Below are 25,720 nucleotides of genomic sequence, written 5' to 3'. Positions count from 1 at the left end.
ACTCCAAAGAACCATAGTGAGAGCTATTATCTCCAAATGGAAAAACTCATCACAGTAGTGAACCTTCCCAGAAGCTTCCCTTACAAAATTCCTCCAAGACCACATCAACTACTCATCCAGAAAGTCTCTGAAAAGCCAAAGACAGCATCAAAAGGAACTGCAAGTCTCTCTTGCATCAATAAAGATTACTGTTCATGACTCCACTATCAGAAAGACACTGGGCAAAAATGGCATCCATGGAAGTGTGGCGAGGCAAAAAAACAGAACATTGAGGCCCATCTGAATTTTTCCAAAACATACCTTGATGATCCTCCAACCTTTTGGGAGAATGTTCTGTGGACTGAGGAGTCGAAAGTGGAACTGTTTGAAAGACAGGGGTCCCAATACATCTGGCATAAAACAAACAAAGAATTCCACAAAAAGAACATCATACCTACAGTCAAGCAAGGTGGTGGAAGTGTGATGGTGTGGGGATGCTTTGCTGACTTTTTTATTTTGGTTTGGATTCAAGATGGCGGCACGGTAGCACGCAGCGGCCACTTCTGGTCCACTAATATAGTGCATGTTACGTGTAGTCTACACCAATGTGGAAAGGTTTTAAACAGATTTACATTGGAAGCACTGCTGTACATGTCTACCACTGTCAAATTCTGCTGAACACTGGAGAACAAAGTTCAGGAAGAATAAACGATGAATTGCAAGATGAGCTATGAGACCTCGGGTCACTACACAAACCAGGACCTGGGACACTGGTATTGCCTGATGCCGCTGGCCGGAAGAGAGGGCGCTGGAAACAGTGTGCAAGGCAGCGGAAGTACGGAAAGAGAGCCGGCATCTGTGCTAAGCTAAAGGCTAACCCAAGCCGGCCAGCTCTACCATCCATTCTCCTCTCCAATGTTCCCTCCTTTGACAGTAAACTGGACCTACACAAACTATAGCTAACTACCCAGCGTGAAATCAGGGACTGCTGTGCTTTCATTTTTATGGAAACATGGCTCAACAAAAGCATTCTCGATGCAGCCATTCAGCTAGCAGAGCCAACCGCACATCGCGCTGACAGCACAGTCCGGTAAGACAGTGAATAGTGCAGGAACACCATTGTGGTTTCAAGCTACTGTTTGACATTGGTGCAGTTTATGACTGTGAAATGCCGACCATATTACCCGCCCAGAGGTTACCATCATGCTCATTGTTGCGGTGTATATTCCACTCGGTTCCAACGCTCCCAGATACCCTGAATGATTTCTACATACAGTTCGAAGCACAGAACAACATGCCAGTGAGGAAAACCACCCCTAGTCCCACCAACCAAGTACTTTGTCTGTCTGCATTAGACATCAGGAAAACTGTGTCCTGAGTAAACCCACAGAAAGCTGCCGGTCCTGACAACATACCTGGCCAGGTGCTCAGGGAATGTGCTGATCAGCTTGCAGACCTCCTCACAGACATCTTCAACATTTCCCTGTGCCAAGCAGTTATCCCCGTGTGCTTCAAGATGACCACCATCATCCCTGTGCCGAAGAAATCATCTGTGTCCTGCCTGAATGACTATCGGCCTATTGCACTCACACCTATTATCATAAAGTGCTTCAAGCGGCTAATCATAAAACACAAAGAGCAGTCATCCCACCACACTGGACCCACTTCAGTATGCATACTATCCCAACCGCTTAACAGAGGACACCATATCTGCTACCATTCATCTGTCTCTAACCCATCTAGACAAAAAGGACAATTACGTAAGGATGCTGTTCACAGACTTCAGTTTAGCATTCAACACAAATCATCCCGTAACAACTGACAACAAAGCTGAGCCTGCCGGGTTTAAACACCTCCCTCTGCAACTGGATCCTGGACTTTCTGACCAGGACACCCCAGTCCGTCAGGATCGGCAACTCCACCTCCAGCACTACCACACTAAACGCATGCCCCCCCGGGGGTTGTGTGCTCAGTCCACTGCTGTTTACCCTGCTGACTCATGACTGTGCTACAAAGTTCAGTTCTAATCACATCAAGTTTGTTGACGACACTACAGTTGTGGGCTTCATCAGCAACAATGATCAGTCAGTATACAGAGAGGTGGTGAACCAGCTCACAGAATGGTGTAGAGACAACAATGAATCTCTTAATGTTGATAAGACTACAGAGATGATTGTCGACTTCAGGAGAACCCAAGCAGACCACTCTCCATTGCACAGCAATGGAACAACTGTGGAGAGAGTCAAAAGCTCCAAGTGTCTTGGTGTGCACATGACAGAGGACCTCTCCTGAACTCTCAGCAGCACCTGCCTAGCCAAGAAGGCCCAGCAGCATGTCCACTTCCTGTGGGGGCTGAAGAGACCCAAACTTCCCCCTCCCATCCTCACCTCCTTATACAAAGGGACAGTAGAGAGCATCCTGACCAGCTGTCTCACTGTGTGGTACGGGAACTGCACAGCCTCCGACCGCAAGACCCTACAGCGGATGGTGAGGACAGCAGAAAAGATCATCAGGGTCTCGCTACCCACCAACAACACCTCATTCAACAACCACTGCATCTGCAAAGCCATCAGTATTGTGGACGACCCCTCTCACCCTTTTCATGGACTGTTCACCCTCCTGCCATCTGGCAGAAGGTACAGGAGCATCTGTGCCACCACCAGCAGACTCCGCAACGGTTTCTTCCCTGAGGCAGTCAGATTACTCAACACATGGCTGCCTCCCAACACTGACCTGGGCTAGTTGAACACCTAACCCAATAAGACTCATACCTCTGCGCACACACTAACCCAGTAAGACTCAGTACTACTGCACATTGCACTTTATATACAGTAGCTGCATCAGTCACTTCATACTATGGAACTTGTTTTTGCTGTCAGTATTACTGCTATACTTGTGCTGCTACATTACAAAATAGCTACAGTCCATGTTCTGTGCACTTATTGTTTTGTTTATTTATTTTTTTGCACTCTTCTCACATTGTTGTGTATTTGCACTTTATATAGTCTTGCTTACTGTTCTGTGCTGCACCATGGTCCTGAAGAAACACCATTTTGTTCCAATGTATGCAAGCTATATAGAGGAATAACAAAAACTCACTTGTCTTGCTTCAGGGCCTAGGCAACTTGCAATAATTGAAGGAAACATGAATTCTGCTCTCTACCAGAAAATCCTGAAAGAGAATGTCCGGTCTTCAATCTGTAAGTTGAAACTCAAGTGCAACTGGATTATGCAGCAAGACAATGATTCAAAGCATATGAGTAAGTCCTAGTCCTAGAATTAAGTTGAAGACTGATTTCCGGTTATCAGAAGTGTCTGGTTGCAGTTATTGCTGCTAAAGGTGGCACAACCGGATTTTAAGTTTAAGGGGGCAATTAGTTTTTCACATTGGTGATAGGTGTTTGATAACTTTTTTCTTCAATAAAAATACATAAATAAACAATATTGTGTGTTTACTCAGGTTGCATTTGTTTCCTGATTGTGTTTCATTATTGTTATGATTATTATTTTATTTATTTAATTTTTTGATTTAAACTTGCTAAGATCATAAGCTAAGCTAATTGGCGAGTGGCACAATGGCGCTACTTCTGCTAATGCACAAGGGAGGCTACAGATCACGTGCGCTCTTCTGCCTTCATTCCTATTGGTAGTCACTGTACTAAGTCACTCCAAATTTGCATAAAGTTAAACTTTTCTAAACTTTGTTGTCTCACTGGACATGCTCACATCTAATCTCCAGCAGTCACTGTCGCTCATTTCACTAGCTCTCTTTAAAAAGGAATAGTCTTCAGTCACTTTGTTGCTGCTCGTCACTGTATGTGTGAGCGCACCTTAGCTCTGTGGCTGAGGTTACTATAGTGAATAGAACCCTATATTGTGGTAAGGCTGCAGGGGTGAATGAGATTTTGACAGATGTTGGCTTTGCATAAGGTTGGGCATTTACCAGTTAATCTGTGTCCATATCCTCCTATATGTTCATGAGCTCACTACGGTGGAAGAATAAAGATCAGAAGTATGGGGCTTACTCTCCATGAAAGAGTTAGGAGCACAACAATCTGGAAGAGCCGCTGCTCCTCTCAATTAATTGAGAAAAGTTGGCTTGGGAATGTCTGGGGATCCACCACTGTCATGGAAGTGGCAGGAACAAAAGAGATTTCTGAGGACCTCAGAAAAAGAGTTGGTGATGCTCATCAGGTTGGGAAATGCTGCAAAACCATCTCTAAAGAGTTTGGACTCCACCAATCCACAGTCTTCGTGTACAAATGGAGGAAATTCAAGACCAATCTTACTCTCCCCAGGAATGGTCAACCAACAAACATCACTCCAAGAGCAAGACGTGTAATAGTCTGTGAAGTCACAAAGGAACCCAGGTTAACTTCTAAGCAACTAAAGACCTCTCTCACAATGGCTAAATGTTAGTGTTCATGAGTCCACCATCAGCAAACACTGAACAACAATGGTGTGCATGCCAGGATTGCAAGGAGAAAGCCACTGCTCTCCAAAAAGAACATTGCTGCCCTTCTGCTGTTTAGTAACAATCATGTGGACAAGCCAGAAGGCTATTGGAAAAAGATTTTGTGGATGGATGAGAAGTGTTACGTTTGGAGAAAGGAAACAACTACATGCCAGCATAAGAAAGAACCTTAAGAACCATAAGAACCTTATCCCATCTGTGCGACATGCTGGTGGCAGTATCATAGTTTGGGACTGTTTTGCTGCATCTGGGCCAGGATGGCTTGCCATCATTGATGGAGAAATTAATTCTGAATTATACCACTGAATTCTAAAGGAAAATGTCAGGACATCCGTCTGTGAACTGAATCTCAAAAGAAAGTGGGTCATGCAGCAAAACAACAGCCCTAAGCATGCAAGTCATATACCAATGAATGGTATATAATGTTATATAATGGAATAAATGTAATGTTTTGGAATGACTAAGTCAAAGTCCTGACTGTAATACAATAAAATTGTTGTAGAAGGACCCAAAGCAAACAGTTCATGTGAGGATAGCCACCAATATCCCAAAGTTGAAGCTGTTCTGTACTGAAGAGCTACAGTTTAGTTGCAGTAATTGCTACACAAAGGGGTCACACCAGATATTGAAAGCAAAGCTGCTGAAATGCTTAATTTCCCAAGCTTTAATGAACTCTTTAGAGATGGTTTTGTCTGATGAGCATTAACAACTTCTGAGGTCCTCAGAAATCTCTTTTGTTCATTGCCGTGATACACTTCCACAAACGTGTTATGAAGATCAGACTTCGATCTAACACACACACACACACAGAGTTAGGTCCATATATATTTTGACACCGACACAAGTTTTGTTATTTTGGCTATTTACCAAAATACATTCAAGTTACAGTTAATAATGAATATAGGTTTAAAGTGCAGTCTCTCATCTTTTCTTTAAATGCATCCACATTGGAGGAAGGGTGTTACAGGGAATTACAGCTCTTTAATATGTAGGCTACTCTTTTTCAAGGGACCAAAAGTAATTAGACATTTGTCTCAAAAGCTGTTTCATGGACAGGTGTGGGCTATTCCTTTGTTATTTTATCATCAATTAAGCAGGTAAAAGGTCTGGTGTTGATTCCAGGTGTGGCATTCGCATTTGGAAGGTGTTGCTGTGAACCCACAGCATGTGGTCAAAGGAGCTCTCAATGCAAGTGTAACAGGCCATCCTTAGGCTGCAAAAAATTTTTCAATCCCTCAGAGATAGCAGGAACTCTAGGAGTGGCCAAATCAACAGTTTGGTACATTCTGAGAAAAATAAGAACGCACTGGTGAGCTCTGCAACACAAAAAGGTCTGGACGTCCACGGAAGACAATAGTGGTGAATGATTATAGGATCCTTTCCATGGTAAAGAAAAACCCCTTCACAACATCCAGCCAAGTGAAGAATACTCTCCAGGAGGTAGGCATATCATTATCCACGTCTACAATGAAGAGAAGTCTTCATGAGAGCAAATACAGAGGTTTCACCACAAGGTGCAAACCATTCATAAGCCTCAAGAATAGAAAGGAGAGATTAGACTTTGCCAAAAAACATCTAAATAAAGCCAGGCCATTTCTGGAAAAGCATTTTTGGACAGATGAAACCAAGATCAACATGTACCAGAATGACAGGAAGGGAAAAAAAAGTATGGAGAAGACTTGGAACGGCTCATGATCCGAAGCATACTACATCATCTGTAAAACATGGTGGAGGAAGTGTGATGGCATGGGCATGAATAGCTTCCAAGCAGGAGGAGTTTTTAAAGCATACAAGTGGAATATTATACAATGGCCAAGTCAGTCACCTGATCTCAACCCAATCGAGCATACATTCCACTTGTTGAAGACAAAACTTAAGGCAGAAAGACCCAAGAACATACAACAACTGAAGACAGCTGGAGTAAAGGCCTGACAAAGCATGATAAAGGAGGAAACCCAGCGTTTGGTAATGTCCATGGGTTCCAGACTTCAAGTAGTCATTGCCTACAAAGGATTCTCAACAAAGTATTAAAAATTAACGTTTTATTTATGATTATGGTAATCTGTCCAATTACATTTGAGCCCCTGAAATAAGGGAACTGTGTATAAAAATGGTTGCAATTTCTAAATGTTTCATATGATATTTTTGTTCAACTCCTTGAATTAAAGCTGAAAGCCTGCAATTCAATTGCATCACAGTTGTTTCATTTCAAATACAGTGTGGTGGCATACAGACCCAAAATTATGAAAATAGTGTCACTGTCCAAATATTTGCAGACCTAACTGTGTGTGTGTATCGGGTTCTTTTCAGTCTTATATAATTGGACAAACAGCAGTGTAAAGTTTTAGTCTTAAGTTTATATTTGTAACACTGGATTTAACAGTGGATTTTATTTTAAATGAATGAAAAAAATGGTACTGAAGGTTTGTCCCCCGTCCTCCCCTCCATCCGATTAATCGAAAATAAATAAATATGTAAATAAATAAATCGGCCAACTAATCGATTATGAACATAATCGTTAGTTGCAGACCTAGTTGAATGTGAGAGGACGTTTCTTTTTTTGTTGAGCTGAGATCAATGTTTGCAGTCTACACTACATCTATATTGGACTTATCATTAATATGATAGTGAATGTAGCTGGAAAATACTGACTGCAGAAAGACCTTTTGTTTGGCAAGCACTGACAAGGCAAGCTAGGGATGCATCAGACAAGAATGTTTTGTTGCCCTGCTTCAATGTCAGACAACATAAGCAATTAAGGTTCATACAGGACTACAAAATAGGCTAAATGTAACAAATGCTAGGTTTATTTTTGTTGAACTTAAAGCTGCACACAATTTTTATAATGGCATCCACTCTTCTGGGAAGGCTTTCCACTAGATTTTGGAAAATATCTGTGGGAATTTTTGCTCATTCAGTCAGAATGAGTGACATTAGGCGAGAAGCATTCCAGTTCATCCAAAATTGTTCAGTGGGTTTAAGGTCAGACCACTCCAGTCCTTCCACACCAACCTTGGTAAACCATGTCTTTATGGACCATGTTTTGTGCTCAGGGGCACTGTGCTGGAATAGGTTTGCAACATGTTGGGACAGGTTTGGGCTAGGCCCCTCCGTTTCCATGAAAGGAAATCATATTGCTAGAGCATACAAAGAAATTCTAAACAATTGTCTGCTTCCAAGTTTTACGGCAACAGTTTGGGGAAGGCCCACATACAAGTGTGATGATCAGGTATTCACATACATTTGGACATATAGTATACATCAGGTTTTTAAAATAAATCTACCTAAAACCAAAACCATGGAAATAGGACCCATAAATATCATACATACAGCAAACTCTTTCACTCAGATGTTTTCTAAAAATTGCCATTTCTCCATCAACTCTATTAGCCTCAGTCCAATTCTAGTAAACATTAAAGACAAACTGCTCAGAAGGGGAAGCAAGCCCATCAAATGGCTGGGAAGAATTTGCATGCCTAAGATTAATATAATTCCTAGATTGCGTTACCCATTAAAGATGCTGTCAGTCACCGGCAATTGTTTTGTAAGTAAAGAAAAAATATTCCCGACCAGGCAGGCACTACTCTGGTTCCCACTTCCCTGCACTCAGTGAGGATTCCCCTGGGGATCTCCCCTTGGAGCAGTCATGTGACACATCTTTGCACATCTTTGACTAAGTGAGAGCTATCCATAGTCAATTGGGTGCATTGACCTCGTCTGGTTATTAAAAAAGAGACAGTGTGGGATACTACTTTATATGTTCTGGTAAATTATACAATACAATACCTAGAAGCAGACTCCTCAGCACACAATGCTGTGGAGGCACTCTGAATTATCTCCTTAGTCATAATATGTCCAAGACATTACATTTATGTTACAGACACTCTGCAAACCTTATGAACTGTTGCAGGTTTAATCATTTAACACCTGCAAATTAGGGCTGCAACTAACAATTATTTTCATAATCGATTAGTTGGCAACATAAAATTTTGCATAAAACTTATGCATATTTCTTGACCAAAACCACTTATACACACAGCATGTCAATGACCACCACCAAACTAACACATGAACTTCCAAGAAGGACCTGAAGGCAGCCTAGTTGGAAATATGGTATTACATGATAATGTGGTATTGCTAGCACATAATAAGCAATCAAAGATAAATGAGAAAGTTTCAACACAAGGGACCTAGCCTGTAGGTAACAAAATTTGTAAATAGAAATTTTTACCATCGCAGGTGAAGGTCACAGGCTGCTGGGAGTCCAAAATTTCAATGGAAACTTTCACACTGCTACTATTGTCTCCCCCTACCTCCCTGTGAGAGATCACTGGACTCAAAACATATCCAGGATTGGTAGAATGATCATCAAATGGAAACTTTGCTTTTAGTCTGTAAAAGAGAATAAACAGATACATAGTTAAAACCTTCTGACTGGCATGAAAAAAAAATCTGCAATCAAATACTGGCTTTGATTTAGCAAACACTGAATAACACAGGTGACATGGTAAAATACGTTATATCTCATGACATCACAAAAGCTAAAACAGTTTCCTGACCTTGTATTGAATTCCTAGAAGAATGGCTATAGAAGTCACATACATAATAAAAACACAGAAGCTCACACAATTCACCTTTCACTTTGAATGACTTACTTCGCAATATCTTCACAGAATGCTAAGACTTCAAAATTCTGGCCCCAATTTTCTTGTAAAATGGCACTCTTTCCAAGTGCATTCCCACTTTCATTAGTGACCTGTAAAACACACATGAGGAGGGGGAGGGGGAGGGGTAACTCTGGTCAGCACTATACAGCATGGGAAAGGGTGTATGAGGCATGTGATGTTCAAAGCCCTATCCTGTCATGAATAATACCATGAATACCAATTAGTAACAAATTATTAAAATGCAAATTTTACTTAATAGTTCTATTGACACCATGCACCAAGGTGAATCATGTTTAGTATGCCAATAAGACATTCCATAGAAATGACATGGGAGGATGGAGGTTACCAAAAACCCAGGAAAAGGCAAGATGTGAAAGAGTGATAGACATAAAAAATAAAATAATAAATAAATAAATAAATATCTCATTAGACCATAATTCACACATTTCCACTTCTTCTGAATAATTCTTTATGACAAATAATTCTGAATTTTTTTTTATTACCAGATGGATGTAGTCCTCATTTAAATTGTAAAATTTTCACTCAGTAATCACAAATAATCTGTTCAAAATGTTCAGAATGTATACAATATACAGAATTCAAAAAGTACTTTTTGAAAGTACAAAAGATAATATTGCAATGACAACTCGAAGAGTACTACATTAGAACAGAATTAGTATAATGTCATTTTTGAATTTGACTACAAACGCTATAAGGAATCATTGGTTTTATCAGCTGCAATTGCACAAAAGTCTCCAGAAGTCAGAGAATTAAAAAATGTTCATTCACAGCAGGGTTTGTTCACAGTAACAGCAGCACAAAAAACAGTGTGAGCAAGCTTAAAAACATTCTATAAAAATGTTAATATATTCTTTAAAAATATTATTTTCAAATGGTGTTTACACTGATTAATATTTGGTCTATATAAAAAGTGGATACAAAAAGTCTACCCACCCTGTTAAAAGTGCAGTTTATGTAAAAAAAAAAAAAAAAAAAAGAAAGAAAGAAAGGAAATCAAGATAAACTATGTCAGATATTGATTGACCATAGTACTTTTGGAAAGTCTAAGGAGCACAGTGCAGATCTGAAAAAAAGGATGGTGGATTTACACAAGTCAGGAATGTCTCTTGGAGCCATTTCTAAACAATTGCAGATTCCAAGGTCATCGGTTCAAACAATTGTACGCAAGTACAAGTTATTGGGAAGTGTAGCCACTTTGCCAAGGAAGAAGACCCAAACTGTCACCCTCGGCTGAGAGGAAATTGGTTCGGATGCGCAGGGATGACATCATTTTGTATGCCAAAATCCAGAAACGATTTAGCATTTTCCTCCCTTTGGTTCCATCATCCCAATTCAATGGGTTTTTTGAATGGGATTTTGGTTAAAAGCCTGAAATAAGGTCTGTGGTGAACCAAAGCTCAAAATATTTTTCACGTTTTATTCTACTACATAAAACACACCAGTAAAACCCCCCTCATGATTTTTAAAAAAAGCTTTTAAGTGTATTGAAAAAGGCGGATGCTAACTGTCACGTAATGAGGGTTTAGGATGGATGCAAGGGCATATAAGAGCTTTATTGAAGAGAGGCAGACAAATCCAAAACGTGAGACAATAGCGTGGTCAAAAACAGGCAAAAGGTCAGGCGATGGGCAAACGGCATAAACTAGGCTAAACAACAATCAACAAACGAGGGTGGCTGTGGCTCAGGTGGTAGAGCAGGTTGTCCACCAATCATAGGGTTGGTAGCTACCATTGGTGTGTGTGTGAATGGGTGAATGAGACACAGTGTAAAGCACTTTGGATAAAAGTGCTATATAAGTGCGCCATTTACCATTTAACAACGAGGTCAAGAACAGGATCAAAACTATGAGACGTGTAACTATGAACAAAAGCTTAGTACACGCAATACTTTGCGTCAAACAAAGAGACACGAGGGAATTAAATGACAAACGAAATTGAGGGTGAACACAAAACAGCTGAGAATAATGATGACACATAAGGGAACAACCACTGACAATACAGGGGCAGAGACAGGACAGAAATCATAACAAATGCACATGTAGAAAGTCACCAAGTAACCCAGAAGCACGCTGTGAGCTCCAGCGCTTGCACGAGGGGAAATCAGGACACTGACATGTTGCTAAATGGGACTACAGACGTTGTCGGGGATATTAAACATCATCACACAGAACAGGAAAAGTCTTTGCAGATAAACTGGTTCAGGTATGCTGTGCACAATTCACCCCCCAAAAAACCATGGATGAAGATTCATCCACAGAGTAAATCCATATTATGGAAAATGTTTTTAAATCAAGTTTGTCGGAAGGTCGAGCGACCGTGGTGTAGTTTGTTTATAGCATACGGTTAGCTTTTTATTTCTGGCGATTGTATTTAGGCTTCAAGCTTCATAAAAGTTGTGTTCATTTGTGAAAATTCTCTTGAGGGACAAAACGTGTTAGTATTGTAAACTTTTGTTGATCACAGAACTTATTTTTTGCGATAATCCAAAAGCCTATGGGAACATCCTATTGGGTTTTTGTCGAGGGAACCAGTGGGATGCTAACTTCTGGGTTCTGGTACGAAATGACGTCATCCCTGCACCACTCTATTAGGTGATTTGAGGCAAAGATTTGTACATTAGCAGGAATGTAGCACAACATGGAGGTGAAAGCAGTATTCTGTTTATTTAAATGTGAAAGTGCAATAAAAATGTTGTTCCTAAAAGCAATGAAGAATCGCGATATATAAACGTGATCTCAATATTGAGAAAAATTATTGGTGATCATCATTTTGGCCATAATCGCGCAGCCCTATTTGCGGCTGACCATATGAACAAAAAAAAAAAAAAAGCCTTCTGGATAGGGATGCACCAAAATGAAAATTCTTGGCCGAAGCTGAATATAATTAAAAAAAACTTGTCCAAAGGCCGAATTCCGAACACGTTTTTTCGCATTTTTTTTTTCATTTATTTAACCATTTTTTTCACCATTGCATAAATTAGTCAAAATGTGCTTTTTATTATTTTGTCTTGCTTTTCAAAGAAAAAAATCAATTACAAAAACTAGAAGTTCAATATATTTAACACTGAACATCTTTTTCATTCCAGCAGGCATAGGCTACCAAAAAGGCACAATATAACTTTAAATAAATAAATTAGTAAAATAAAAATATTTTTATGTGGTCATCTTTGAGCCCCCCTTGAATAGCCTATGTTAGGCCTATAACTGACTGCTGAAAGAATTTAACACACTGAAGCCTACAACAAAAAAAGTGCATTAAAAAGTGCACTGACAAGAGTGCAAAAAATGGTTATATTCGGTTATATACGGCTGATTATATTGGGGATATATACCGCTCGCTGATTATTATTGGGGGATATATCCCTGTACACCTCGCTGAGTATTATAGTAGATATAGTATAGTTAGATACGTTGTTTTAATTAAAAACAATAATGTAGTTGAATAAGTGTGCACACTCTTTTATAATGAAGTATGTGACTACGCTTAGAATTAACCAATCACATTAAACTTATGTTTAAAAGTAATTATCAAACCAGTGATAAGTGAAGTAATTCTGATTCTGATTTTTTCATGTCGAGGTTTCACTTCATAGTGGAACCATTGTGGTGGAAGGATTAGCCACTCAGCAGTATGATACTGAACGTTGCCCAGGGTGCGCCAGGGGAGGCTCCTTTGATGCACACACATTTACACACCCATTCATACACTACGGACACTTTGGACATGCCAATCCACCTACCATGCATGTTTATGGACTGGGAGGAAACCCTCGCAGCACGGGGAGAACATGCAAACTCCGTACACACAGGGCCACGATGGGAATCGAACCACCAACCCTGGAGGTGTGAGGCAAACGTGCTAACCACTAAGCCACCGTGCGCCATAGTGATTCTGATTAACCCCAAATAAAGATCATCAAAAAGTTCAGAAAATGAGGCACCGAAGTGACATTAACAAGAACAGGACATCCCTCCAAAATTGACTAAAGGACAAGAAGAAAACTTCCAAGAGACATAACAACAGCTGCAGGAATATCGGGCAAGTACTTAACAACAATCTCTCATATTCTTCACATGTCTGGGCTATGGGGAAGGGTGGGATAGTAGAATTAAAATATTTTACTCCAATCCAACATCCCAAACTAAGTCACTCTTCAAAAAGATCAACATTAGATCTTTTACATACTTCCTCAAAGAGATACTATCAGAAGAAATCAATCCTCTATTAAAAATAATGTACTCCTTCCTTTGCACTGGCTATGTAACTAAATCATTAGTAGCAGTTATCAAGCTATTGACTAAAAAACCCAAACTTGACACTGTGAAACTAGAGGCCAATATGAAATCTTCCCTTTATCTCCAAAATCCTAAAGTCACTATCAAAGCAGTTAAGCTCACACTTGCCTAGGAATACCTTTAATTAAATCTTTCAGTCAGAATTTAGGTCTCATTAAAAGTACTGAGACAGCACTAGTTAGACTGGTAAATGATCTACCACTGGCCTCTGATCAGGGTTTTGTCTAATTGCTTGTGCTGCCTGACCATAGTGCAGATTTTGTTAAGTCATCATGACCTTCTTTTAAATAGAGTACAAAAAGTTATACAGCTCTTTCCTAACTCAGGTTTTATTTAATTGATCATTATCAGTTTATAGATGCAAGGCTTTTACGGAAGCAGAGGCGTGGTCGAGCATCAGCTGAGGAGGGAGAGGAGGCAAGTTGAACCGACAGGTAACACGCAATGAATCTCACCTGTGTCTTGTTACTGCCAGTCTAGGGATTTGTGTTTCTTTGTGATTTCAGTGACAGCCATAAACAGAGAAAGTGAGTGATCAAACTGGCAGAGCATGCAACACACACAGACACCCACACACACCCAAATGCCAAGGAGTGTGAACTTGAACTTCAAGGAGCGAAAACAGTGAGTTCATGATGGACCCTTTTGAGTTGGTTTGTTTTTTTGTTCTGATTTGTGTTTTTGAAAGTTTGAACTCTGCTAGAATTCTGCCTGCCTCCTCAAAAAGGTGGCTCTGCACAACTTTTCGTTTCTGACACCGCTCATCACTGAGAAGAATAGAGCCAGTATTTACGTGTTTGCAAAACGTAATTCACACACTTTTTGCGAACTAACTAACAGAAAATGGATTGTTCAAGCAGCAGCAGCACCAGCGAAAAAGAAATAATTGTTCTGCTGAATGAGGAAAGATGACTGAAGAGATGCCGATATCTAATACACCCCATAGTTAAGAGAAGAGAAGAACATCCGGAGTTCCATCGACTGATACAAGAGCTGAAGCTGTATCATGAATGTTTCTCTTTACATATAATTTCTCTGTGAACTTAAATAAAACTGAAATCATATCTATTGCCTCCATTGCAACTGATCTATAATATTTTTTATATAAAATGCTCTATCAAAGTTAAAGCATGTATGCACTTTTGCGAAATGTAAGGTATTTGGTGATTTGGCCACTGCAACAAATGCTTCTTTAAAGCTAACTTCTCAAAGTTCTAATTTTAAACAATATACTCTTTTTAAATAAGTAATGATTTGAATTATATCAAAGTCACAGCAATAGCATTCACATACTCATGGGAAGACCCAAATTATTGTATTTTTTAATTAAAAAATTTTGGGAGGGGGTGGGTGGGCATAAGGCAACTATTGTTGTGACAAAAATGTTAATGTTCCTGCAAATTGATGAAGTGTTGACGAAGTGTTGACTATTCATTGACTGAGGTATGAATAGTCTTTTTTGTAGTCAATATGATAATACAACGACGCAATAATGGGCACTCAGCTATTTGAATTATATGCAAATATATGCCAGGTGCAAAATAAATACAATGGACCATCAATCAATGGATTATCGTTGAGCAGAGATGTGAAACATTTGTAGGGAAGAGACAAACAAACAATGCTATTTAGTATAGAAAGCAACACAGAGAATGAAGAGAGATACTTTGAAGAGAGATACTGCGGTACTCTTCAGGGTAAAAAGTTTGGCTGCATTGAGCAGTTGCAGTGATAACTGTGTATTGGGCAAGCGTGGATAGAAACAGCAGACTTGGACACAAACTTATATACTGTATATAGTCAGATGTTAATGCATTTCTAACGGAGTCAGGTTTAGCTTCTTGCTTGCGTCTTCTTTGTCGTCATCTTCTGCAGGTATCGAAGTGTGCTTGAAAAGACAGTTTTGTGCTCGAGTGGCACCAAGTTGTGGTTTTTATGCAACTTCAGCTTCTCCGGGCACGAGAACAGAAACGCACGTTCATTGGTTGGGCAGTTTCTAACACGGCACGTCAAAGAAAAAAAAAAAAACAAGGACCCAGAGACGTTAAAAAATGACACTCTGACACCACACGTTTTATGTGCGAGTGTGAACACTCCCGTTTACAGTCATTGATTTAGACACGGGGTGTCCCGGTGTGAACAAGCTTTAAGAGAAATGTTTGTGGACGGGGCCTGCAGTAGCAAGGCATGGTGTGGAATGTGCACAGCATTGGCTGGGGACGCCGGGCCCATTGATGTTAACTCCGCGTAAGGGGGACATGGAGGGTCCCCTCAGGGATTTCCCCTGGAAACAGTCACACAATGATATGCACAGGTGGTGTGTAGCATGTTGAGAATGTCAGCTGGTGAATAAGCCAGCCACCCCAAAACCATTGCACCCTATTCCTTTAATTGATGTACCCTTTGAAAGAATCGGCATGGACCTTGTCAAGCCATTAGAATGGAACGCACGAGTGCATCTCTGTGTTAGTTTTAATGGACTATGCAACGATACCCAGAAACCATACAGCATTCTGGAGGCACTCTTCCATGTTACCTCCGGAGTCGGGATCCCAAAAGAGATCCTGACTGAACAGGGTACAATCTCACATCCACTTCTCAAACTGTATGCAATTATTGTGGATTAAATCGATTCGCGCCACTATTTACCATCTGCAGACTGATGGGCTGGAGATGCTTGGAATTGTGATAAGCGGCTTAAACCGCTGATATTTGCAGTACAAGAGGTCCCACAAGCCTCCATAGGGTTTTCCACATTCAAATTATTGTACAGGTGCAAGTTTCGTGCGTCTTAGTTGGCATGAGGAAAAATTGGGAGGAGGTACCCTCTAAGTGCAAAAACAAAATTCAGTACGTTCTGGACCTGAGAGCAAAACACAGAAGAATTTGTGTCAGACCCAAGAATGACTGTATGACAGACATATTTAGCTACAGGAATTTAGCTACAGGCAAATGGTTAGAGGCAACGCAAGTCAAATTTACCAACTCAATCTCCTGAAACTGTGAAGAGAGGCAGTTCCTGTGACTCTGACAACAGTTGTTCCCAAGAGGGAGGAGCTGGGACCAGAGACAAGCCTATAAAATTTCAAAACACCGCATTGAGACTCCCCCAGGTGTGGAGGCATACAGCTGCCCATACCAGTTACCTGGGGGGGGAAGAAAAAACAAAAAAAACAAAAACATGATTCAGGAAGAACTCAAGGCTATGCTCGACATGGGAGTAATCAAGGAGCGTCATAGTAAATGGTGTTATTGGTCATCTTGGTGCCCAATGCAGATGGATCGGTCCATTTTTGTGAGGACTTTGTGCAGAAGTCAATGCAGTGTCTAAATTTGATGTGTACCCAATGCCATGTGTTGATAAAACAACTTGATCGGTTAGCTGTGGCTCACTTTTATTCAACACTAGACTTAAAGGGGTATTGGCAGATTCCCTTGACGCCAATATCTCGAGTGAAAATGGCCTTTTCCACTCCATTTGAGTTACACCCATTTGTCAGCATTCTGTTTGGTTCATTTGAAGCCTCAGATGCATATGCACAATGCATAAGCCACTGCATATTTAGATGAATCATTTACAGCAATAACTACAGAGGCATTTACAATATCTGAGAACTGTCCTGAGATTCTTAAGCTGGGTTGGACTCACAGCAAGCCCAGGAAGTGTGCAATCAGAGGGGTGGAAGTAAGGAATCTGGGCTTCCACTTGGGTCATGGGCAGGTGCATCTGCAATGATAACACAGCAGTGATTGCAGCCTGCCCGAAATCCAAGACCAAAAAGGGGGTGAGGCATTTCCTGGGGCTGGCTGGCTATTATTGGAGACTTGAAATGTGATCATTTCAAGTCTCACTTCACTTCACTTCATCCAACTCCAAAACCTAGATAATGAGAACCCAATTAACTCGAGGGACACGCCAACGCGTCCAGATCACGTCGTCATTCCCTCAGAATAATTCCAGAAAGATACACACACACACACACACACACACACACACACACGTGTTCATAGTATATAAGGAAACTGGCGATCTATTTCTAAACATCTTTGATCAACTGCAACAGTGCAAAAAAACAAAAAATGAATGTTGTCAGTGTCTTCCTCTTTGTGTGTATGTTTTAAGTACACCACATGGAAATTCTTGGATTTTTTGACCTATTTGGACAAGCAAACATGATCTTTGAAACAGTGCCTATTTATAAAGTTGATGTACTTAAACATAACCACAAGGAAAATGACCTTTTTCAATCATTTATTCAACAGAATTATCAATAGATGTGATATTCTTCTGTGGAAAAAGTAAACACAGCCTTGACCTCAGAAGCTATTATTGCCCCCTTTAGCAGAAATAGCTTGTAGGCATTTTGCATAATTGTCCACCAGGCTTACTAGAATTTTTTACTACTCTTCCATACAACATTCTTTCAGTTGCATGATGTTCTGCTTGTTAAAAAAAATAAAATAAAAATAAAAAATAAATCATGCCTATTTATAAGCCTGACATGATCAGTTAAGTATGTCGCGTGATATAAATATGACACCTGTGAACCGCGCCATCAGCCTCTATTATCTGAAGCGAAGACGCAATTCACAGGCCTTCTCTGGTATGACAAAGCTACGCTACGTGTCGTTCCCTTCTCAGGGAACAGGGTTACATCGACGTTGCGTTTAGCATAACACTATGGGAACGAGAATATCCACTCCGTCATACCGAGGGCACGGCCTGTTCAAAAAGACCCAAGCCCGAGGGTCACTGCAAGACACTCGAGCCCGGGGTGGAACGAATATCCAGGCTATAATAACGAATGAATGTGTGTGGCGTAGACCATCCTGCAGCAGCACACATATCCTGTAAGGATACCCCTTTGGACAAAGCCTTCGCGGAGGCGACCGCCCTAGTGGAATGCACCCTTATGCCCAGAGGCGTAGCGAGACCATGCGCCTCATAAGCAATAGAGATTGCTTCCACTATCTAATTAGAGATGCGCTGCTTTGACACAGCATCACCTCTACTGTCGCCGCCAAAGCAGACCAGCAGCTACTCCAACTTATGCCACCGGACAGAGCGGCGAACGTAAGTACAGAGAACCCTTACTGGACACAGAAGGTGCATTCTCTCTTGTTCCGGTGTGGGGAATGGAGGAGGGCAGAGAGCCTGCAACACCACAAGGTGGACAGCCGATGTAGGCACCTTAGAAATATAATCTGGCATAGGATACAGGAAGGCCTTGGCTAATCCAGGGGCAAAGTCAAGGCAGGAAGGGGCAACAGAGAGAGCTTGTAGATCTCCTACTCGCATGAGAGATGTCAGGGCCAGCAGAAGAGCTACCTTTAGAGTCAGAAGCTTCTCAGAGGCTGACTCTAAGGGCTCAAATGGGGCCCCTGACAGACCTTCCAGGACCACAGAAAGGTCCCAAGAAAGTACGCGCGGCTTGCAGATGGGCCTCAGCCGCCTGACACCACGCATAAACCTGGAAGTTAGAGAATGTTGCCCCACAGAGGCTCCATCAACAGGGGCATGGCTGGCCAAAATGGCAGCCACATAAACCCTAATTGCAGAAGGAGCCCACCCCGCTGAAAAATGTTCTTGTAAGAACTCCAGGACTGTAGCTATTGCGCAGTTCACTAGGTCTACAGTGGATCCCTGCAGATGGGAATCGCCCAAGGAGTGCCATCTAGCAGGGATATTATCTCTGAGAACCATATTCAAGCTGGCCAAATATTCCCAGAATGTACATTGCACTCACTGACAAACTTTCCTTCTGCCCAGAGATGAATTAGTTGCGCCTGCCTGAACCAGGGGCACGGACATAATCCTCCCTGGTGGTCAATATGAGACCACTGTTGTGTTGTCTGTAAACAAATGGTGACCTCTCAATTGAGGAAGAAAGAATTTCAGTGCTAGAAATATGGCCCACATTTCTAGGTGATGTATATGCCGCTCCAGATGAGGGCCGCACCAAAGACCGTGAGCTGGACAGCTGTCTAAGACCACGCTCCAGCCCATGAGGGAGGTGTCGGTCGTTACTGTCTTGCGCTAAGGAGACACCCCTAGAGTGTGACCCAAGGGTAGAAACTGGGGACACTCAAATTTTCAGAGCACGTAGGCATCGCCACAAGACACTGATTATTCTCCGAGGTTTCGTCCTTGGACGAAACCCCCAACTTCTCAGCCACCACTGAACGGTCTCCTGTGTAATAGGCCCATAAGTGCCAATAGTCTCCCAAGATCCAGCATTATCTTGCTCAGTGTTGATAGGATTGACCCTACGCACATTAGGGATAGAAACGCCCTCATCGTAGTAGGATCCTTATAACCCCTAGAAAAGTTGTCCACTGCACTGGGGAAAGCATACTTTTCTGAGGTTCAACCTGAGCCCCAAGCTCTTCATGTGTGCGAGAACAACATCTCGATGTTGAACAGCCAGTTCCCTGGATTGTGCTAGAATTAACCAGTCGTCTAGGTAGTTTAGTACATGGATGCCCTGGAGTCACAATGGAGCCAGAGTGACATCCATGCACTTTGTGAAGGTGCGAGGGGATAAACCTAGCGATATTTCTAAGTGGAAATATGCACCTTTTAAATCGATAGTCACAAACCAGTCCTCAAACTGAATCTGTGGAACGATAAGTTTGGGCGTCAGCATCCTAAACCTGTATGTCCGAAGAGTACAGTTCAGATGACGCAGATCTAAAACTTGCCGCATACTCCTATTTTTTGCAGACCAGGAAATAACGGCTGTAAAAACCTCCCTCCCTCAGGGAACGGGGTACATGTTCTATGGCCCCTTTGTCCAAGAGGGATCTTACTTCCTGAGCTAACATCGGGCTCTGGTCTGTGCTGACTACTGTGGTGAGCACACCTCTGAACCAGGGGGGTCGAGCTCTGAACTGGACCCGGTAACCCTTTTCTACGGTAGACAGAACCCATGGAGACACATTTGGCAGTAGTTTCCAGGCTGCCAGATGGTCTTTTAGTGATGTTAACTATTCCACATTCTATTGGAGGGAAAGCATCAGATTTTCATTGCCCTGTGACAGCTCGCTGACCAGAGAACACTGAAAAGTTGGGACAGCCTTGGCTAGGGGAGGCCCTACAGTAGCAATGATGGCTACCTGCCCTAACAACCTCATGTCCCCTGATACATCCCTCCACAGCCCCTCAGGACTGCTCTCCTTTGCCTGCTTGGCCTTTATGACCATTCTCAGATCAGGCCTAGTAGCAGGCAGCGACTGTGGCCGCCTGGTTCCCCTGGCTGTCTGCAGGGGTTGGCGGGCTGCCATACTCGCCTCCTGGGTCTACCTCACACTATTGCTGGCTCGTAGTAGTGAACTCGAGACAACAGGGAAGGAACTGGCTGAATGCCGCCATATGTCGAGCTCACTCAGCAGGTCTGCATAGTAGGCCTGCAACACTGTCATTGTCTGTAGTGACCCACAAGCAAGACGACTCCTGCTGCATAGGCCTTGCCCACCAATGCCACAGTGGCCTTACACGGTGGCTTGAATGGCAAAGCCGGCCCCTCTAATTACCTGCCGTCGATGGAGAGAGGTAGCTCGAAAGCGCCTCCTCCACCTTCAGCATAGCTAAATAGCCATGCCATTCATTCCCCACAATGGCCGAATAATCCAACATCGTGGGGTTATAGATACGGCTTATGCATGGTTTTCCCCCAGAAGCCTGATATTTTGTCATGCACTTCTGGGGGGAAAAAGCGGAGTTTCTGCAGTGAGAGGGATTTACTTTCACTGGGGAGAAAAAGGCTCATCCAGCCTTAGTAATCACTTCAAGCAGCTCTTCATATGCTGCTCTCAGTTTTTAGCACATCCTTCTGGCTCCTCGGAGTCAGAGAGGAATTATTACTATTATTTTTGTGTGTGTGTTTTTTTTCACTTTTTTCCCCTTTTAGCTTTCCATAGTGGAAGGAGGAGTCACGACGCGAGCTCCACAATCCAGCTGAGAGCCGATCCCGGAAGACAAAGCAAGAGATAGAGCAGCGCTAGTCTCCAGCTCCTCTTCTGGATCCATAAGAGATCCCCCGAACCAGAGATGGCTAGCTGCCTCGGCAGCGGCCGGCCCAGATCCGCGAGGCTCTGAAACCCAACTCGCTTCGGCTTCCGAGAAGAGCGCGAGTCAAGCCGCTTAATGTAGGCATTACCATGCGCAGCCTCTCAAGGCTGCCATCACATGCTACACCCCTAGACACTTCACCCAGAAAGTGTGCACTGTTCCCCGTGATGAAACGGGAGCAAGCCGTAAACACACTTCTTGACTTCTCTCACTCCTTTTTTTTCCCTCTTATCTCTTTTTTTAAAGGGATAGAAAAGTTCTGAGATTTTGAGAAAAGATAGCAAGGAAATGAAGCGTCTTTTTGTTTCTTTACACAAACAACTGACATGCAGTCTTTCGGTGAAGATAAAGGCTGATGGCGCGGTTCACAGGTGCCATATTTATATCACGCGACGTGCTTAATTGCCACGTCACCTGATCATGGCAGGCCTATAAATAGGCATGATTTTACACAAGCTTCAGATGCCGGTCGTGCGCGAGAGGCGCTCCCAGAATGTTATGCTAAACGCAACATCTTAGTTCCTTTTGAATGGGAACAGGATGCACCTGAGCTCAATTTTGAGTGTCATGGCAAAGGCTGTGAATACTTAAGTACATGTCCTTTTTTTGTTTTTTATTTTTAATAAATTTGCAAAGATTTCAAACAAACTTCTTTCATGTTGTCATTATGAGGTATTGTTTGTAGAATTTTGAGGAAAATAATGAATTTAATCCATTTTGGAATAAGGCTGTAACATAACAAAATAACAAGCTTTGCACTGTAAGTAGGCATGAGCAAGTTGCAGTGCTTTTAAGATCTGTCGACAGAGACCTCGATGTCCAGGAATCATTCATCGGATTTTAAAGGACTGACAGAACAGATGGTGAATCTTTGGCCTTTCGTTTAAAGAATGTACTGACAAGCTTTAATCTTGATATCTGCAACTTGAGAGCGTAATGTTACGATGGTGCGACGAGTATGTAAGGAACCTTCCCTGGTGTAGCTACACGCATTTTAAGCAAAAATCCACTGACAATGTATGTCCATCGTCACTCACATATCCTCAACCTCTGCATTGTGGATGTCTGTCGCACCAGTACAGCTGAGACACATGCTGACCAATGTTCAATCTCTCTATAACTTCATTGAGGGGTCATCAAAAGGACATGCATACCATCGAAGCAATTCTTGCCTGAAATGCCACGTGAACCAAAGCATGGTTTAGTGAGCATTACAGTTAGCACAACCCCTGCTGCCACAGTCAACACGCTCTGCCAAAACACACTGATTGACAGCAGCATGGAAATAGTAAGTTTAAACAAATGCGATAGCTAAATGGATTGCTACAGAAGCCCTAAGCGGTCATGCAGTATAATTTTTTTCTCTCTTGTTATCGCAAGATCTTGACATAAAAGTTGTTTTCTCGTGATCTGGAATTAATTTTTATTGTGATCTTGACATAAAATAGTTCTTTTAGTTTTTACTTTGATCAGGGACTCACTCAAGCTGAAATAGCTCTATGTTCGTCAGCGACTGACAACTTCCACATTCGTGTCCAACGCTTGAGAAGGGGACACCCCTCTCTCTTTATGCAGAGATGAAGTTCATCTTTACAGCAGGTAATTATTACATTTATGATCGCGATGGCGAAGACGCCAATGTGCTTGCAATATCAGTCTCATTCACAAGGCATGGGATTTTCTTGTGATAAAAATGCGTTGTTAGAAAAGAACATTTTGTTATGTCGAGATCACAAGAAAAGGAGAAAGAAAAAATAATAATGCATGGACACTTAGGGCTTCCATAGATTGCTGTAGAATGTATGCCTGGTGGAAGGGGGTTGATGGAAATGGAATGCATCCTCCGATACAACCTAAAAGTTTCTGTAATTAATTATCTTAAACCAAATACAATTATATATTTATTTCTAAAGCTACTTTTTAAATGTCTAATTCAATGCTTCTTTCATCTAACACAATAATGACTTTAAATGATCTTTGGGAGGTAATTTCTTAGCCAAAATTGATGTGCGATTAATTGTGATTAATTAATTGGCACTTCATGTAATTAATTTGATTTTTTTTTTTTTAAATGCATCAATTAACACACAACACACTTATTATGGCTCTCATAAATCCAGCTTACCTGAGAACTGGCTACAACATATAAGGTATGTGGACAACTCTTATAAAAGTACCAGGCTTTTCACATACTTGGCACAGGCACACTTTGGTGTGTGAAACATATAGAAACAACCAGAACGGTTGCCCCCAAAACCAACAGAATGCTCTGCACCAAAGATCCCCCAGTGGATCCATCAGATGGATCAGAGATGACCCTCTTCGGTTTGTGAAGTGGATGGACACGGGGGGGGGTGTCTGTATGCTCCACAATTCACCTGGCCTTATCAGGGAGTACTGTCTGATGGACAGTCAAAAAACCAGAGACAAAAACTGGACTGGAAAATGTTCCATGCCCTGCTGCAGCTAACAGATATATGGGTGCAGTTGACTTGTCTGACCAACTGTTGCAATATTATACCACTCAACATAAGACATTTTGTTGGTACCGTTCACTCTTCTTTCAGTTTCTGGACCCTGGCACCACAAATGTTTTCCTTCTGCATAGGGAGATCGCCAAAACAAGAGTTCAGAACTCCCCCCCCCCCCCCCCACCAAGGTTTGGAAGGTTTTTTTTCTTATCTGTGTGTTGAAACACCAACACAGTATCTTATTTTTATTTTATTTATTTATTTATTTTAAATGCTGAAGCTGTGCTGAGGAAAAAAAAAAAAAAAAAAAAGATACCAAACACTGGAGTTAAAAACAGTATGGTGATTTAATACAGCAAAATCCATTGCCAAACGTTAAAAAAAATAAATAAATAAAAAAATTCAAAGGATTAAACAAATGACAAAACAGTTTTTACATTTATTTATTCAGTAAAATTTCTCGCCATTAAATATATTTGTCAGAAAAACTCTGTAGCCCTAAGAGTATGGAGTTAAGGGGTAATTGAAGACAGGTGTTTCAATCAACGAGATGGCAATCAGGTGTGAGTTTAGCAGGCCCTCCCAGGTTTCACAAACATAAACTTGGATCTTCACTATCAAAGTCTGGTCTTCACCACAGGATTATGGAAGTGTGCCATGCCTTGATCAAAGGAGATTCCCGAGGACCTCGGAAAAAGTCATCAATGCTCACCAGGCTGGAAAAGGTTACAAATCCATTTTTAAAGTTTTTGTCCTCCACCAATCCACTGTGAGGTAAATGATATACAAAGGGCGGAAATTCAGCACCGCTGTCACTCTCCCAAGGAGTGGTCATCCAACAAAAATCACTCCAAGGGCATGACAAATATTACAGGAAGTGACAAAAGAACCTCACGGTAGCATCTAAGGACCTACAGGTCACTACTAAATTGAGTAATGTCAATATTTAAGAGTCCTCCAACAGGCAAACACTGAACAAGAGCAGTGTGCATGGCAGGATAGCAAGGAGGAAGCCAGTGCTCTCCAAAAAGAAAACTGCCTGTCTGAAGTTTGCTCAAGACAACTTGGATAAGCCAAAACCCTACTGAAAGAATCTGGACAGATGAATCCAAACTTATTGGTTCAAATGAAAAGCATTATGTTCGGTGAAACCAAACCCTGCATTCCAACATATGAACCCCATCCCAAACATGAAACACGGGGGAGTCACAGTATCATGGTTTTGGTCCATGACTGTGTGCCATTATTGATGGACCTATGAATTCCGGATTGTACCAGCAAATTCTACAGGAGATTGTCCGGGTACCTGTCCATGAACTGAAGCTTAATTGTAAGTGAGTCATGCAGCAAGACAATGACCCTAAGCACAAGAGTAGGTCTACAAAGAAAAACAGTTAAAATAGAAGAAATAACATTTTGGAATGGCCAAGTCAAAGTCCAAACCTTAACCCAATAGAAATGTTGTGGAAGGATTTGAAAATAACCATTCATGCTAGGAAACCCACCAAAATCACTAGAATGAGTTTTGTAAGAAAGAATGGGCCAAAATTCCTCAAGCTCATTGTGCAGGACTGATCACCAGTTAACAGAACATTTGGTTAAAGTTACTGTATACATACTTTTATATAGATACAAGATATTTAACATTGGATAATTGTACTCGGTAAATAAATGTAAAAACTATAATGTTTTTGTGTCATTTATTTAATTGGGTTCTCTTATCTAGTTTTATGACTTGGATG

At 41.6% G+C, this 25,720-nt stretch overlaps 1 protein-coding gene across 4 annotated transcripts in view; it reads right to left on the bottom strand.

Annotated features, from left to right (window-relative positions):
- pik3c2a (phosphatidylinositol-4-phosphate 3-kinase, catalytic subunit type 2 alpha) overlaps positions 1 to 25,720 on the bottom strand; it is a 138,374-nt gene that overhangs the window by 88,875 nt on the left and 23,779 nt on the right. For all 4 annotated transcript variants that reach the window (XM_053623267.1, XM_053623266.1, XM_053623265.1 and 1 more), the window contains 2 exons: positions 9,109 to 9,209; positions 8,685 to 8,845 (listed from right to left, as the gene is read on the bottom strand). In XM_053623267.1, coding sequence (XP_053479242.1) covers positions 8,685 to 8,845; positions 9,109 to 9,209 — 262 coding nt within the window. The remainder of the gene's footprint in view (positions 1 to 8,684; positions 8,846 to 9,108; positions 9,210 to 25,720) is intronic.

This window comes from Ictalurus furcatus, chromosome 4 (assembly GCF_023375685.1).
Source record: "Ictalurus furcatus strain D&B chromosome 4, Billie_1.0, whole genome shotgun sequence".
Taxonomy (NCBI): Eukaryota; Metazoa; Chordata; class Actinopteri; order Siluriformes; family Ictaluridae; genus Ictalurus; species Ictalurus furcatus.
Note: the sequence above shows the minus strand (reverse complement) of the source record. Positions and strands in the feature narration are given on the sequence as shown.